The 18,278-nt window shown below is 40.0% G+C and overlaps 1 protein-coding gene across 1 annotated transcript in view; it reads right to left on the reverse strand.

The window, feature by feature from the left end:
• The window catches only part of NKAIN2 (sodium/potassium transporting ATPase interacting 2), a 565,357-nt gene that overhangs the window by 74,273 nt on the left and 472,806 nt on the right, over positions 1 to 18,278 (reverse strand). Inside the window, exon 4 of the mRNA XM_052781168.1 lies at positions 11,024 to 11,224. Within this exon, the coding sequence (XP_052637128.1) occupies positions 11,024 to 11,224 (201 nt within the window). The remainder of the gene's footprint in view (positions 1 to 11,023; positions 11,225 to 18,278) is intronic.

Raw genomic sequence — 18,278 nt, forward strand, 5'->3', positions numbered from 1 at the left:
GACCCAGCACTTGACTGTGAGTTTTCAGTATGAAGAGGGATTCCTTTTTATTTAATTACATGTTGTAATGGAATACTTATGATGACAGAACCTTGTGCTATTTATTGTTATTGCTATCCTTCTTAATACTATTCTTACATCTAAAGCACATGTAATTTGGTTTCTCTACCATGCAAATTCACTTGTAGAGAAATAAAATCGAATGGACTAGGCTCTTTGTCCAGAATCTCTTCAAAACATAAAAAACCCATAAAGGCTCACCAAAACTAGGTAAAAAGACCCCACTCCAAGGCATCAGACCTGCATATAGCTGGAAAGTGTCCACATGCAGCTCTATGATTCTATGATTCTATGATTATGCTATGGCAGTGTCATAGAAAGGGTAACAGGACTGTGCTAGTACCAGAACTGAGAAATAATTTAAATCCCAGCTGTGGGAGGAAGCAAGTCAGCAAGCCAGCATCCTCAGTCAGCACAGCACCAGCAGCATCACGTAGCCCCAGGACAGCCATGAGGCACTGAACCTGGGGAACCATAATCTCATTGCTGTATCGTATAACTATCTACCCTACAGGGTCAGCCAGAACCAGAGTCCCCTGTGTGAAGGAATACATATGAGATGGTCCAAACAAGTTCTCAGGAAACTTCCCTCAGGCCTCAAAGTAATGAGTCTAATGTTCAGCTCTTGGTTATCACAATTCCGATCCCTCCCCCTCCCCCCCAAATCACATTCACTATTTGCCTTTGCTGGTGCAAGAGGACCTGTGAGAGGCAGAACTGCTTCTTCCAGTCTCAGCTCATGCTGGTGCTGTTGCCTTTCATTCCACCAGGGAAATTAACCTCTGAGAGACAATCCTGTGTGCATTGGTCAGGTAACTCTATTTAAAGCTGACCTCTCTCCACTGAGTCGGAGCAAACTTGTTTTCAGACAATTATCATATAACTTAGCTTTATATGAGCCCAGTTCATTAAGAAGGGAAGCTTTTAGGGAAACGAATGAGTACAATTCTACTGACAAAGCTCCCTGCTCATTAAAAAACCATTTATGCTTTGATGTGTACGATTCAGTTTTGCGCAAGGAGTAGTGAAGAAATACAGGTAAAGTTTGATAGAAGCAACAACAGGTAACACGTGTAGGCATAAAGAAATCTCTTCTTATAGCAATCCTTCAAAACACTAATGACATATGCTCTAACATTATTGTCAAACAGAGAAACAGCAATATACTATGCTCTGAGGCAATGTCAAAGATGCCCGAACCTGATGTTGCTCCTCTGCTAACACAGCACGACAGTGTTATTAAATTAGCACTTTACAATGATTCATATCCTCTTCCCATCGTGCTGATTTTGCCCAGTCCTGCAGTGAAAAAGTCTTTCTAAAGTACCAATCTATATCATTAAGAATAATTTTTCTTTCAATCATTGTGTTGCCCTAGAAAGGAACTCCACCTTAACTAAACAATGTTATTTTTCCCCATTATATTCAAAGAGTCCAAACTTGATTACACGAGCTCTTGTCTCCTTTCTCATGTATAAATATTCTCACCACTCTACACGCACAGGAGGAGGCAGCCAATGTGCAAGGTATGTGCATGAGTGTCTGTGTGTGGAAGAGGTGGAAGCTGCTGCCAAAAGGGAGGTGGGGAAGCCAAACTAGCAAGGGTAAATCTGAGGAAGGGCTTTTACGTGCTAGATGTGCTTCCCGCACAACTGAAGACCTTTGAGTTGGCTAGAAAGGAAAATGGCACCAGGCTTATGACCGCAAATAGACATACTGTGTGCTGCTTTTGGTCAGCACAAAGGAACCGAGGACTGGAAAATTAAGACTCTAGTGTTTACTGGCGCATTTGAGGGTCAGATGTTTTGCAAGAGCTTTGGCTTTCTGCATTAGCAGCAAGTAGATCTGATCTTTATCTTCTTCGGGTTTTTTTGTTGTTTTTTTTTTTTTTTTTTCCCCCAGCGTATCACGTTGTGTGTATTTTGAGCACAGGAATGGGATATGCTGGATTATTAGCAGAACCCAGAGCCTACATCAACTGATGACACTTCCTAAAACATGAGTATTATCCATCTGAACTCAGTGAAGACCTTTAATACAGTAAAAGTTCTTAGATTGTTCCTTGCCCTAAGTCTTTGTAGCTCTGACAAAAGGACCTGCATGTTTACTTTTAGCATTTCAGCCTGGACAAGCCAGGGCTGACTTAGGTTTTGTTTGATTCCACTCATGCATATTTTGGGACGCAGAGAAACACCCTTTTGCTGTTTGCCTCATTCCTAACAACATCATTAGTTAGGCAGCTTTTATTTTTCATGCATTCCTAGGACTCCCTCCCTCATCTCCCCTGCCTTTGCTCTTTTGCCCCTCCTCCTATCATGCAGTCTGTCCTGCTGATACACCCACCCACGCACCTTACACCCACTGCTCACTTCTTTTAGTCCTGCTCTCTCATTTGCTGGTGTCTCTGGAGGAATTGTTAGTCTTTTTCTTTGCTCAGGTCTTATCAATGTTTTCCCAAATAATAATAATAAAAAAAAAAAAAGGAAAAAGAAAAAAGAGATAGAATGTACTTTTCCCTCGCGGAGGGCTCGTTTCCCTTTCCTGCTCTAAATGCAGGAGTTTTACAAGCTGTCTATTCCTTTAACCCCTGCTGTCCTGCTGATGCCCGCCTGATCTCTCACTCAGTGAGTCTCAGCTTCAGAGGAGCATCCTGCCTCTGTGTGTCCCACGTCCTCTCCTTGCTCCTCACCAACACCTCAGTCTAGACTGAGCCCACCTGGAAGGCTACTGCAGAGATGATTTTCCGCACCTTCCTTTATCCCTCCATTTCTTCTCCTTAGTTTCTTCCAGTGAAATTCAACTACTCCATTCACCTGCAAGTCTCTGTGCCTCTTCCCTCCTGGCTTGTCCCATCCCATCAGTACAGGAGTGCACCGCTGATGAGCCAACCAGCTTGTTGTCAGCCACTTACTAAATTTCACACTGTCACACGCTTTCATCTTTTGCTGCCTTCTAGAAGAATTTTCAACCAGGTAATGCAAAGTTTGCTCATTATTCTGGTTCATAGCCCTTTTTAGGGCTTTTCTATCATGCCTACAAAAAAGCTGACAATGGTCAAACAAGATGTGCACCGAAACTGCAAACTAGTATTCCCTCTCTGCTTTCCTGTCTTTCCCCTCTTTTCTGTCCATATGGGTTGGCTGGCTCGTTTTGCACTTTGAAGGTTAGTTCTTTTGGATAGGAACTGCTGCTTTGCTTTGCAACCATACTGTCCTCAGCACAGTTGTGGGCTTTTAAGTGATATACTGTTAGAAATATATTTGAGCGTGTGGGTCTAAAGCACAAATAGACAGTCCAGTCAAGAAACTCCTATGAGAGTAGACTGTTACTCACCACTCCCATCTCTCCACAAGGCCATGAGACTATTTAATGTCACCTGTGCAATGCTAACATTAAAGTTTTTAAGAGTACCCTATTCTAATTATTATTAATCCTTGAGAGAAGCAGGGAACGTTAATGCTATTCTACTGTTCTAAGTGCTTAAATACATACACAGACCACCTTGCTGCAATATTTGATTACCTTGCACTGTTTAATGGAATTATCCTGGCAATATCTTTCTGAAATATTTAAGAACCATTGTTTGTACAGTACAGACAATAATTGGCATGGATTAAGCACCCTGCCAAAGGTCATACTGTAAGTCTGCAACAGAACAGGGATTTTGAAGCTGGTGTCCTAACTGCATCGCTGTATTATTGCATCTTAATAACACAGTTATGCTTCATGATGTTTTAAATCAATCTGACAGCATCAGAGCTTGAAAGGTATTATGCATGACACAGACTTTGCAGAATCCCACATAGTATACATTTACCGTAAAAAGTATGGATGGATAATTACATATTACAAATTTTAAAACATGAAATAATAATTTTAATGATTGCATGAAGCACATACTCAATTATAAATACAGGAAGGAACAAATAGGGATTAAGACTAATGTACAGCACATAAAAGTCAGTGGACAGGATCACTATGAACATGGTCAATACTTTTGTGTAACAGTTTACTTATGGTTTTATTTATTTGGTATGTAAGTTACCATCAATAATGTAGATACAGTACATAAGAAATGCTTTTTCCCCACTCGTTTTACTGGAATAATATTACACAGTTCATCTTTTCCAGGGCTATATAACTAAAACCCAAATTGGCTAAGGTGATGCCTTTACATTAGTCTTATTCCCATAACTCGGGCACTTAGTTCCACTAAAATCAATAGACTCGTGAGTGTGTAAGTGAGGAGTAAAAGACAAGCATAATAAATACTTTTAATCCTGCGTTGGCAAATAGATATGTAATTCTGTCACACTTATCTCCAAGGCTGATCTTTTATTTGCATATTTTCAGAGTTTTAATCTACAAATGGATTTTAATTTGTCGACTTTTGCAAGAACAGCCTTGTGGGAGTGGGGGCAGGTCATGCATAATCAAAGAGTAAAACACAGGCAGAAGGAAGATGTAGAGAATCGGAGCTCCATTTCTGTATGAAATGCAATTACCATTATTATAATTTCCTTGTACCACACAAAGGCCTTACTGTACTGGATGCCATCCACATTTAGAGGCTTTTTAAGAGATCTGAGAGATCCCTGTCTATGCAAATGGTACAGTGTTTTATAAACTGAACATGAAAAATCTAGGCATGCTTTCCCCTCTGCACCACTTGGGAAGAGGCACAGAGAGATGAAATAACTTTCCCAAGGATATTGTGGCAGACCTGGAAGCAGAACCCACTGACCTGAACCACAGCTTAGGGCCTGAACTGAAAAGATTTCCACCTTCTTTCATAAGACAAGAGTTCCATAAAAAGTGCCAATGAAGAAAATTGTACGTAGGAACCATAGCTAAAATTAGACATCGATGGGTGTGGGTGCCTGTGAAACTGTGAGCTTGCGGCCCATTTTTAGCTGTGTGACTAAAAAGCTGGGATGCATATATTATTTATACACAGAGCCAACGACACCTTAAACACTGACATGCCATGCCAAGGTTAGCAGGGGTGAATACCCTGCACTGTGTCCCTCCCTGGCACTGCCCTCCCCATGGTGAAGTACTAGCTATACCTCCTATCGTTTAGGGGTAGGTGGGAACTTTCATTCAGCCTCCACTCTGTAAATATTATACAGAATGTAATTCAAATTGCATTGTTGTGGTTTAACCCCAGCCAGCAACTAAGCACCACGCAGCCGCTCACTCACTCCCCCCCACCCAGAGGGATGGGGGAGAAAATTGGGAAAAGAAGCAAAACCCGTGGGCTGAGATAAGAACGGTTTAATAGAACAGAAAAGAAGAAACTAATAATGATAATGATAACACTAATAAAATGACAACAGTAATAATGAAAGGATTGGAATGTACAAATGATGCGCAGTGCAATTGCTCACCACCCGCCGACCGACACCCAGCCAGTCCCCGAGCGGCGATTCCCTGCCCCCCTTCCCCGTTCCTATACTGGATGGGACGTCCCATGGTATGGAATACCCCGTTGGCCAGTTTGGGTCAGGTGCCCTGGCTGTGTCCTGTGCCAACTTCTTGTGCCCCTCCAGCTTTCTCACTGGCTGGGCACGAGAAGCTGAAAAATCCTTGACTTTAGACTAAACACTACTGAGCAACAACTGAAAACATCAGTGTTATCAACATTCTTCGCATACTGAACTCAAAACATAGCACTGTACCAGCTACTAGGAAGACAGTTAACTCTATCCCAGCTGAAACCAGGACATGCATAAACCAGTAGCAAATCAAATCTCCATTAGTACAACTGACCTCATTCTTTACCTGGAACAATTGTCTCCAGAGATCAGTAATTGAAATATATCTATCCTTGATAACCCAGGAGTCCTGAAAATGAAATAGCTTCTCTGATGTAAACAGCAAGAATCAATAACCATTAAGCACAATGTAATGTGTGAAGCATATGGTTATCCAAGTCATGCCATCACCAGACCAGTTCATTTTGGTAATATGTAGGCACCAAGGACAGGCAGAATTGTGGTCCTTACAGAGCAGACTGGATGGTCCAGGTGCTCAAGATGTCATAGCTCTGTAAATGGGACTTCCCTGGGAGAGAAGAGTCGAGCGGAGAATTTGGCCCAGTATGTGAGCACAGGCTGCATTGAGGGTTAGCTTTGGGCAACAAACCAAATGAATTGGCTGTGGCCAAAACTATGCTTTTTTTTCTCCATGTATCAGCAGAGCATTAAATAAATTACTGTTGCTGTCAAAGTGCAGCGAAGCTAAGATCTCGCCTTTACAGATTCAGCTATGATATTCACCAAGAATTGGGGAGGACAGGAAAGGAGGGGGTTGTTCCACAGAATGCCTTCCCCACATGTTTTCCCAGACCCCAGGGTTTCACACAAAGCAGAACAAATCACACCCTTAGCAGTTCTGTTCGGTTCCATACAGCTGCGTGCTGCAGGTGGTGTCCTAAAAATATGTTTGTTTATTTTGCAGCACTGCAGGCTGCAAAGCTGCACTTAAGAATGAAATAGATTCCCCTCCCTCACATTCTTCCTTCTTCACTCTGAACCCCTCTCTCTTTTTAACATGGTGGAAGAAGAGGGTAAGATGTAGAGAAAGTGATAGTAACGTGGCTCAGTCTCAAAAGAACTAAATGGGAGGTATTGGTATGGAGCACAGAGTAAAAACTGACAAGCGTGGTGTGTAGCACTGAGATTTTCATGGTGTACCACTTCAGAGCGCCAACTGCCACAATAACTGAGTGAAAAATCAGTGGAATTTTTTCAAAATAGATTTCCATAAACATGAAAAAAAATCAGACGGTGGCCAAGCAAGAAGTAACGCGCTGACATGGGAATGGCTACCAGACAGACATAAATGTGCATTATATGGTCATTTTTTACATCTGTGATACAAGGATTGATTTACTGATAGGCTCTACAGAGGCTGTAGTCTTCCGCCAGCACCACCCAATGTACTAAGTGCTCTGTGTCATGGGACAAAGGAGAGGTGGTGGCTGCTTTGCAACCCCTATTATCACTGTGGGTTATTCCAGTCCTGCTTTGCATACATAAATGCTAAATACCCAAACTGGGATAATCCTTGTTTTATCAGAGCATTTTCTTGCACACATTAGTTCTCAAATAATTTTTCCCCATTTTGAAGAATTTCTAAACCATAAGCATTCAGCTGGTCAAAGTATAGAGATGACCAAACTGAATTTTCTGTTACTTCTTTAGTGTAAGCTAAACTAGCAATTTTGTCCAGTTGTTTGTTTATCCTGAGCAAAATCCACTCCCCAGGAGAAGCTGGCAAATTATCTATGCATCATCACATCTGTCTCTCTTTAGTCTCTAAGGCCAGTATTACGCAATGACCACCACCACTCTGCACACTGGGGACTCTCCCGACCATTGGGATCATTTCACCTTCCAGTTGCTTTAAATACTACTTTGTTTAACCAGTAGGAGAAAAGAACATTCTCCAAAATGTCACTCTTAAAATATTAAAATCTGTGTCGACTTGCACAAAATTAGCCGCAGCATTTGTATGGTTCACAGTCTGGTGTTTGCTTCTAGGACACGTTCCTCTGGAGAGAGAAGGTCTCTTGGAGACTCTAAGTATTCTGCACCTCCTCAGCAGAGTATCTGTCTGCAATCCTTGAAATATACCACAGGCCGCCTTGAGACTTTCTTTTTAGAAAGTATAAACCATGGGGGTTTTATAGATTTTATCTTCGCTGTCATATTCTTTCCACTAAGTAATCTACAGCAAATATCACATCTATGTGAAGCCTAACCTTCTGTAGCTGGATCCCTTGTGAGCTTACTGGCAAGCTGTACAAAATACACTCAGTATAATGTTTTCAAAGGCTGATATAAGTGGTCCTCAGTGAAGCTGAATGTCTTTGTAACTTTTTATCAGTAGATAGCAGAAAACATCCTTCAAAACATGCTGCAGTGCCACCAGTCCATGAAAAACCAAGATCAACATTAGTTTGATCATTGTCATGAACATAGAGAAATACAAATAGAAAGCAAGTAACCAATTTGTAGGTTGCAATTTATAGTTTTGCAGTTAAAGTGCAAGATCCACTTAAGTGCGCATAAAAGAAAATGGAAAGAAAAGATTAATTTCTTTCTACAAACTGGGTTTGTTGAAAGCTAGTTTGCTGAAAACCAAGCAATATCTGCTCTTCTAACTTTGTGTGTAATTTCTGTTTCTCACCACATTTAATATGACAGTGAATTTATGCTAGCATTTCTGTTAAAAGGAGAACACCATGGCCACAATTGGAAACATGAAAAAGAGGTAAACAGTGAACTTGCAAGTGCCAGGTTTAGAAAATTGACCCATACTTACACTGTGTAGCTCTTTACCTAGGATAATCACATTTACAGTAACATGAATGGAAATATAAAAACAGCTGTAGTTGGATACAGCTAGTGGATTACCAATGGTTTGTTATTCTGAACCATTCCCACGGCTTGCAAAGAATAACCTTATCTAGAAACACAGCTCTGTTTAGGCACATACACACAAAAAACTTCTTGCATCAGGAACAGAATTGAATTATATATTCCTTGAGTTTCTTGTTCATCATTCATCACATAAAAAAAAAAAATAAGGCAGAAAAATAAGCCTGGATATCTCCTTTGGAGGGCTTGAGGGTAGGAAGGCTCTAGAGCGGGATCTGGACAGGCTGGATCGATGGGCTGAGGCCGATTGTATGAGGTTCAACAAGGCCGAGTGCCGGGTCCTGCACTTGGGTCACGGCAACCCCAGGCAGCGCTACAGGCTTGGGGAAGAGCGGTGGAAAGCTGTCTAGTGGAAAAGGACCTGGGGGTGTTGGTCAACAGCCGGCTGGATACGAGCCAGCAGTGTGCCCAGGTGGCCAAGGCGGCCAACGGCATCCTGACCTGTATCAGGAACAGTGTGGCCAGCAGGAGCAGGGAGGTGATCGTCCCCCTGTACTGGGCACTGGTGAGGCCGCACCTCGAGTCCTGGGTTCAGTTTTGGGCCCCTCACTACGGGAAAGACATGGAGGGGCTGGAGCGTGTCCAGAGAAGGGCAACCAAGTTGGTGAGGGGCCTTGAGCACAAGTCTTATGAGGAGCGGCTGAGGGAGCTGGGGTTGTTCAGTCTAGAAAAGAGGAGGCTGAGGGGAGACCTTATCGCTCTCTACAACTACCTGAAAGGGGGTTGTAGTGAGGTGGGTGTTGGTCTCTTCTGTCAGGTGTCTGGAGATAGGACAAGAGGAAATGGCCTCAAGTTGTGCCAGGGGAGGTTTAGATTGGATATTAGGAAAAATTCCTTCACTGAAATGGTTATCAAGCATTGGAGCAGGCTGCTCCACGGAAGTGGCGGTGTCACCATCCCTGGACGTATTTAAAAGACGTGTAGACGTGGTGCTCAGGGACATGGTTTAGTGGTAGATTTGGCAGTGCTAGGTTAATGGTTGGACTTGATGATCTTAAAAGTCTTTTCCAACCTAAACTATTCTATGATTCTATGATTCTAAGAGGTAAGCTGGAGTGATAACAATTGCTTGTAAATAAAACTGTAAAGCTATTTTAATATTACTTACTTATTCACACTGATTTTGTTGTACTTTTCTCTTTGTCTCTTTTGCACCAGCTGTAGCTTGTCAAAATTACAGGTGTGAACTATCTGGAGAAAGGGTTGCTTTTGTCTTCCAGACCTATCTAGTGCCTGCCTTGCTACCTACTTGGTCAGGGTCCCTTTGCTCTGCTACAATACGGCAAGCTGAGGAGCACAGAGGAGACATGGGATGGCTCCACTGAAGGGAGATAGCTGGGCTTTCAGGTGAATCAGCCACCAACCTTTTACACATAGAGCCCCCCCAGAGATGTGTTGACGTAGAGATATATTGTCCTAAACTCAGCTGGTACTTGGCCTTTTACAGCTAGGGTGGGGGATAGACAGATGGAAAAGCTGCTCATTTTTGGGGTAGCTGAGGGCCACATTGTATACTATGGACTGTCCAACCACCTTACATTAACTTCTGGATCTGGCTAACCAAACTCCCTCCCTCTTTTGCCAATATGGTTCCTTTTTAGACAAAACATTGGAATCTCTGGAACAAAACATTTATATAGAGGGAGTCATGTACCCAGGCACTGGTCCAAATTTATATGTGTAGTAACAGTTTTATTTGCAGTCATATGTATCTCCAACTGGGCATAAACATGTATGTATCACTAGAGCAAATATAAAAATGCAGATTGTCATTCGATGTAATTAATTCAGCGTTTATGTCAATTTTCAAGTAGGTCAGAGACAACACAAGGCAAAATGATTAGTACAGGTAAATATGGTTGAAAAACCTATCAATTTCCTCCCAAACGAGCTGTTTTCATTCTCTCTAAATTTTCTGCAGTATAACAGTGGATTCTTACCCTCCTAAAAAGATTTCCTTTAAGATTTCTGGCTTTGATTTCATACAAGTACAACATTTTGTTCTTTTGGGAAGAACCTTTCCCTTCATCCTCCAGGACATATTGATTAATATGGTTAAAGACAAATCGATCAGTTTTGAGTCCTGTGAACGATCAGTGAATCTATTTTTACTGTTGAAAAGTTCTCCTTCATTTTGGTTTTTCTTTTATATTCAATTTGACTTTCACAGCAATAGCTGTAAGTTCTGATTATGTCACAACTTATATCCTATAGTGTAATTTGAATGTAACCTGCACTATAAATGGTTTGTGGCATGGTCAATGGTCAAAATGGAGGTCTGGAAAACAGAGTGTGTCATGTCAGCAGTTCTCACAGCAACAAACATGTATGTTGGAGTTTTTTGCGTACAGGTGTCTTGAACTAGCTGGAAGACAACAGAGTTTCATAACAAAACAAACACTTAGGGCCAGGGTTTGTGAGTAAGTGCCACAATACTCTGCTATTCTGGTAATGACGTTCTGCAAGAAGAAATCTAGAAAAAGGTGGTAGAAATGGAGCTGTCTGTAAACACTTACTGCAAGGAAGATCTGAAGAGAACTGTGAGCCACTTCTATGTACTGATATTCAAGAAAACACCCCGAGACAGTGATGTAACGATGATCCTCTGGTGCCCAGTCTGGGGCTGGGGTTACTGAGGTCACGGTGCAGCCCGGCCCATTCTCCATCCACCAAGAGCGATGCATTGAGATATTAAAGGTCAGAATGAGATCTGTTTCCTGCAAAAGGACAAGTGAAGAATTAATGCGCGGGGATGGTACTCTGGTATCAAATGCCTCAGCAAGAGATTTCACAGCATGCATAAAGAAGCAAAGAGCAGCAATAAAACTGCACTGTCACATGAAAGTTAGTGGAGCTTGCCTGCAGCAAGAACAAGTAGCTCTACCTTGGCAGGCAGAAGTGCTTTGGAGCAGAAGAATAATCCTGCAAGCCAGGATCTGTTCCTAGATGTTACGGTAACCTAAGCTATAGCAGTCATTTCTGTTACATTGACCATTTTCCTGCAGAAACCGTAAGGACTGATGGACACGCACTTTTACCCAGCAACCCTCCTCTGCTCAGTTCCTAGAAATACAGCCCCTATTTTGGTGCTTTGAGGTACCAACTATACAAGAGTCCTCAGGATCCAGGGCTTCATAGACGTTAATCTGTGTGAGTCATCTGCAAGGAGTTTTGACTCGTGGACCCTGTGAAGCGACCTGTGGTAGCTCTACTGAAATATTGGAGAAGACGTAAAAAAAAGAAGGTTCTGTATGTTTGCTTACAAGCACAACCTCTCCGTAATGCCTCGCTCAGATTTCTGTTTTCCTAGGAGTCTGGAAGGAAACAGCTAGTGAGTGTTGCCTTGCCTAAGGACTGCTTAGTTTGCTAAAAAGGAGGGGCAGAGACCTGCCACCTTTAACTCCCATGCAGCTAGTGCAATGGAGTAAGCAGTCAGCCATGCTTTCCATTAAGACTGAATTTATAAATAGTTCATAAAGGATTAATAAATGATTAATATACATCATAAACAATACTACAGATATGACTTTCATAAATTATACTTGGTTGCACATTACTTGAGGGTGTTATACATAGTTATAACAAAACTATGGACTTTGTGGATTCTGTAATAGCCTACAGTGTTTACCAAGCCTTTATAAATAATTTATAAGTGTAACCTCATTGTAAAGTGTGACTATCTAGTCTGTGTGCACATGTGCTCAGTCATGTAAAAAAAATTGCTTTTAAGTAATGTCTTTGCTAAGCCAAACTCTCCCCACACCTAACCTACATTTTTTCAGCCTGTTGATGACATTAATAAATAAGATTCTCATTAAGATTTTAAAACATAACTATTTAATTAGGTTTACTGTGCCAAAAAGAATAGAATGCTATTCTGTAGCAGATATGTTGTGTCCACAATTCCCTCCCTTCATATATAGTCATTTTTTCAGTCCCACTTATTTTCCCTTTTTGCACTAACAACTCATGCAAAGGTATCTATCCAGAGGGGTTTTGGATAATGTCATGACTGACATGTCAATTGATCCATGATTACTCTTCATACTGTAGTGTAGCTGAATGGTTTTTCTTTAAGTTGCAGTTGTTGTCTAAAAGTGCAGAAATTTTGTACATCTTAAAAAAATCAATCACTACCCTGCATAGCTGTCAGATGGCAGGAAGGACCATAAATATTTTTGCGATGAATAATTGCCCTACATTCTCACAACAGCCCAATCCAGCGAATAATAAGCTGTATGAGAAAATGTATGATGATGCTTCACATGAATTTAGTCATGGAACTAACTTCAAGCATCTGAAGGTGATCAAGCCACCAGTCAACATTTGTATAAACTATGCAAATTTCCCCCAAATAGATATATTTACCTATGGCTATAAGTCTTCACCCCCCAAGAAACCTCTCCTTTCTCTGGACCCCTCCCTACCAAAGCTGCAAACACTGGAAAGCGTCTGCCAGATGTTTCCCGGAGATGGGTATTTTTACCTTACATCCAAGCCAGAAGACTATTTTTCTTTTCAGAGTCAGGGCTGTTATGGCCCTTCAGTAGCACACTGGCTTTCTCGCCTGGTGCAAGAAGCTGAAGAATGGATACCTTTGGAGCAACTTTGCTTAAAGTTTTATTCCTGAGTGACTAAAATTGGAATCCATCATCATATTGTCAGAAGACCTTTAAGCCATTCTAGTTACCATGGAAAATTCTTAACCTCTAGTCTCTTACCAGAGACGCGGCAGGAATGAATAGGACTCATTGTCTGGCTCTTTTTTTTATCATTTGCAATACCTTCAGAAGAATCGTGATGGACTAAAAATATTTTACAAAGTACAGACAGTGGATGAAAAATGTATTCCTTGAAAAAGAAAGGGATAAACTGGCTTGCAGGAACTGAGTATTTGTTATGCATCTGCCAAATGAAGTTAAAATGGATCAGGAGGAGCTAAACATAAAAATCCAAACTGGGCTCTGTGGTTAGAACATCATTGCTCCAGAGACAGTTATGTTTGCTTACAAAAGGTGCAGTAATCCAAAACTTTACAGGTTAAAAGCACAAGTAAGTATCTAAGTTACACAGGAAATATAATCACACATTAAAATATTTATAATTACATATAAAAATAAAACTTCACAAAGTCCAACTTTCTTCCATCCCTGAATTTATCCCCAGACGATTTTCTGAAATAATTTGTTATATTTAGAAAATCCCCTTGACCTCAAATCATCTTTTGGCAGTTAGGTTGAATCTGTGATTAGGACTAAATAATCTTGTTTTGTTCAGGAATAGTCTTTTAGTGCTTACCAGTAAAAAACTACTACAGATTTTTATCAGATCTATATTCTATTCCCATCTCTGAGTAATCAGTAAAATGCTGTGGTGTTTCCTCTGCACATAAAATAGACCCAATACCTGTCACAGAAATGTTATATTCCTTAATTCTTTATAATATTAAAACCAGATAAATCCTACTGAAAGCCCCAACTTCAAGTCTTAAAGAACTTTGAATAATGTGGTTGGGAAGGCTTTCAAGGAGCATAGCTATTACTTATTGAACCAGTTAACAAACAAGGTCAATCTCAGAAAGCAAAACAATAAGCGGACATGAAATCTGGTTCTGGTAAGATTAGACATCATCCATAGATCAGGTCAAACTTGGCTGGAATAAGCATGATAACGAAATCAGATTTTGACAAGCCAACATGTAAGTTAGACCCTGTAAATTCTTTTCCCCAAAATATGCGGGATAAGAATAAATACAGAAGGAGCCTATTCACTGCAAAGTCAGCTGCTGCACAGTTAAATCTTCTCAGGTATAAATTGTTATGGGCTTTGAACTTGCCTATAACCTTCAAACCATGTCCCCCAATATGCAACCATATTAGCAGAGCAGTTCCTGTGGCTTAGTAGTGAAGGTCACCCAGCTTACAAAAAAGTTTTACTTCTCAGTGAGAAAACTGCTAAGTACTTGAATCTCCTTGTAGAACTCTGTAAGCCAAGGAGGGGATGATGTATCTATCATTAACGTCTCTTACACTGAAAACATTTAGAGTTATTTTTGGACAAACTCCGCTTGCTATTTACTTTGTTCACTGTTTGAATACACTTTTAGTGGACACAGACAAAGACTACACTTGAAGCTGGGGATTTGTTGTACTCTCCAGTGTATTTGCCGTCTGTTTTCTTTCCAACATCTGTGGCTCAAACATTGTTCAGGGAAATGCAGAGAAATGGTCTGATAAGCCTTGAAGCTATGAAACCTAACAAGAACTGTTGATACACATTGGACATGCCGATATGGTGTTGTTCACAGTCTGTATGTCAAAGAAGATTTCATTATCCTAAATTCAACAAACAGCTGCTTCCTTCATGGACTCAGAAATATAGCTGTATGAGCTTTATTGATGATCACTGTACTGCTTTTGTAAATCCTGCTGGTATTTGTAAAGCCTGTTAATGAAAGCTGGTGCATTAAAGTAGATTTTGCTGTTCATCAAGGAGGCAAAAAACAGGGGAAAATATTTAGTAGGACGTCTTTGCTGACATTCTTAAGATGTGCTGGTATTTGTAGTGGTCAGGAGAAGTACTGCTGGATTAGACAAAGGCTAGAGTTTGGAGATCTGAGAGTCTCAGATCTCATTGATTAGAAGCTGAGACATCTTCAAATTAAGCCTGTAATTTTATTTCAGCTTTGTTTGTAAAACACGTTGAGCTCTGATGGTTTTGTGCCCGTGTTTAACACGGTAGATAACAACTTTTGCTGGGGTTTACTGCACAGTACATAATATTTTCTGGCTGAGGACAGCTGATGACAGAACATGGCAGCAGAAAGCTTTGTAAAGAGTTGCCAGAAATGAATAAACCTTCTTTGCATTAAGAAGCAGCAGGAGGACAGCAGTGCTCAAAATGAAGATAGATAGCTCTGTGTGTATTGTATTACTACTAGTAATACTTACTATTAGTAAGTGTACTATCTCTATGTATGTTTCAATGATTTTTGTTGGGTGCAGCTTAGAGAAGCTGATCCCAAGCACGGTGCCAAGGGAAAAAAGAGGCAGCACTGATTCGGGGTGATTGTCTTTGAAAGTCCAGGACATCTCGCAGATACAGGGAAATTAAGTTCTACTGACTTCAATGGCTGTGGCCTGCTGTGTCATGGGAAATAAGTTTCTTCCATTTTTCTAATTAGGAATTGCTGAAATCTGTGCAAACCTCCCAAGCTTTTGTACAAGTTTTGTCAAGTACAACCATGTAACTACTTGTTTCATTTTTCAAACTCAAACTAGCAAGAACAGGCTGCTTAGAGACAGAACGATCACACGAGGTTTCACTGATAAAAGATCAGGGTCTGAAAGCATTTGTAGTTCTGGATGCCTTGGATGCAGAAAGGACTTTACAGGCATTTTTTTTCTTCTGTTATCTCACTTTTCCACTAAAACTAGCTCCCATCAGGCAGTACCATTTTCTCATGCAAGCAGACCTTTTCCTGTCTAAAGGAAAAAACTGCCCTCACTGAAGGGCCAAAATAGAGCTTGGCAGCTGTGTTCCTTCTCTTTTTCCTTTTTCTTTTTCCTTTTTTCCTTTTTCTTTTTAATCCACAGTCCATATACAGGAAATACTTATTGTATAATTGTGTAGGCATCATGGATATTTAGAGTTCCTGATCTTTTTTATCCTGTTGCATCTGAATAGATTTTTAGCCTCTTCACTTTTTCGTATGTGTGTGACACTTTACCCTTCATTCAAATAATTTTTTTTTTCAGTAACCTAGAATCCTGTTCTTTAATTTCCTCTTACAAAACAGTTTTGGACCAGTATAATTCCAAATTGGATATGGAATTTGATTAACATATGTGTAATTTATCAGATAAGGTTTAACCAGTCTGAATCCACCCAACAGATTTACTTCTGAAGTTCATCCATGAAAACCAGCAAAAAATTTCCTCACTGTTAGCTTTTCTCAGTATTGTGTTAAAAATGTTCCAAAGGTATCTTAAATGATTTCCAACGTACTTCCAAAGATTTCAATGAATTAGTTATAAAGATACCAGTGTGAAAGAAGGAGATGACTCAGGTGTCCTGTTTTTCTTCTCTAAAGTGAAACTAGAGTGTTATATTAATAAAGTACTATAAAATAGTCCTCAAAAAGCATAGGTACTACTATACAGGAATTGACATTGTCACTTACTAGTCTGTTATACGATACCTATCAATAATCTTATGAAATCGTTAGAGCTGCAATCAATGTTATCTTAATTAAGATCTTCATATTTCTCTAGTATCGGAATATGTACGTTGACAAACCTAACAATTTTAATCTGCTTTGTTTCAACTCAATAAAAAAAAAAAGATACCTGCTAAACTCCAGAATATTAATTTAATCAGTTCAGTGGCATCAACATTTTTCATTAACATTTTTGTTCAAAAAGTTTCTATCTATATAGTTCTTCAATTAAAAATATCATAAAAAGAAAGTAGAAACTTTCTTTTTCTATTGCAAGGTTAAAATGATTATTACTATCCCATGAATATTTTTCATATTTAAACAGAATATTTTTAGACTGAGAATGTTCTGGGCTAAGATCCTTTGAATTGTTTTTGTGTAGAACAAGAGAATTAAGCCCAACCCAGTAGCCCAATGTCACTTATCATGTGGGCTGAGAAGTTGCAGTCCCTGTGCTAGCAAACAGAAATTTTAATTTAGCTCTTGTACATATTTAGCAAAGATCCTGAGCACTAGAATTTTTGTAACGTCTTAGAAAATTACTTTCTGGAGGATTTAAGCTTGTGCAATGATAAAATACACTGAAATAGGCAGCTGACCAGAGGCGTTCACATCCACTCTGGAGTGGCAGCTAACTCTGTGGAATTGTATTTATTTCTCACTGTGGAGTAATCAGGGATATCATTCTGGAACTGAGAAAATTTGTTGAAGGAAATTGAGTTAAATGTAATACCTTGTTTTGAAAAGTTTCTGTTTTGACAAACTGCCATTCTCTGAGGAAAACAGCTTGCCTCCAAACTTTGATAATGTGGGCGTACAATGGGCAGTTTTCCAGTCTCAGGTGATCTACGTTGCTCTATCCCTACTGATGGGCATGAGATTACTACCAGATCTTATTAAAACTGACAAAACCCAGCTTCTTTCATTCCAAAAGACAAATCTATTCTGAAGGTTGGATTAAACCTGAAGGTACAAAGATGCAATTTAAATATTTACTGGTGTACCAGAACATGATGATCCCACAAATATCTTAGAGAGTAAAGTTTCTGCTTTGGGGTGGAACTGAGCAGCCTGATTTAGGGCAGGGGGCCAGGGCTGGAAACAGGGTGGTGACACATGGTCTCTTTTCCCACATCATAACTGTGTTCCATGAAACAAAACTAGCAAAAAAATTTATGATTGTACTAAACTCAGTGTGGTTCTGGATCTCTTTCCAGAGTGAATGTTCTGAATGGTTCGCAAATCCTGGTTATTCATTTTGAGCTGAAAACACATGATTTCACTGCTTTCACAATATATCAGTACTAGTTTTTTTTATGAGAAAAGCATAATGCTTTTAAAGAATACGTTCGTTAACCTCTCAGGACTGAATTTTTTCTTCCTCTTTTTAAATGGTAAAGGAGGTATATCTCTTCTCTTGGTTTACCCAGGCAAATACACAGATCAATAGTGCTTAGAATTTGCTGACACAAATATAAATAACCTCTTAATTCTTAATAAAACCCTTCTAAGTACAAGGACATCTTATATTTAGATAATATCCAAAAGACTAT

This window comes from Harpia harpyja, chromosome 3 (assembly GCF_026419915.1).
Source record: "Harpia harpyja isolate bHarHar1 chromosome 3, bHarHar1 primary haplotype, whole genome shotgun sequence".
Classification (NCBI taxonomy): Eukaryota; Metazoa; Chordata; class Aves; order Accipitriformes; family Accipitridae; genus Harpia; species Harpia harpyja.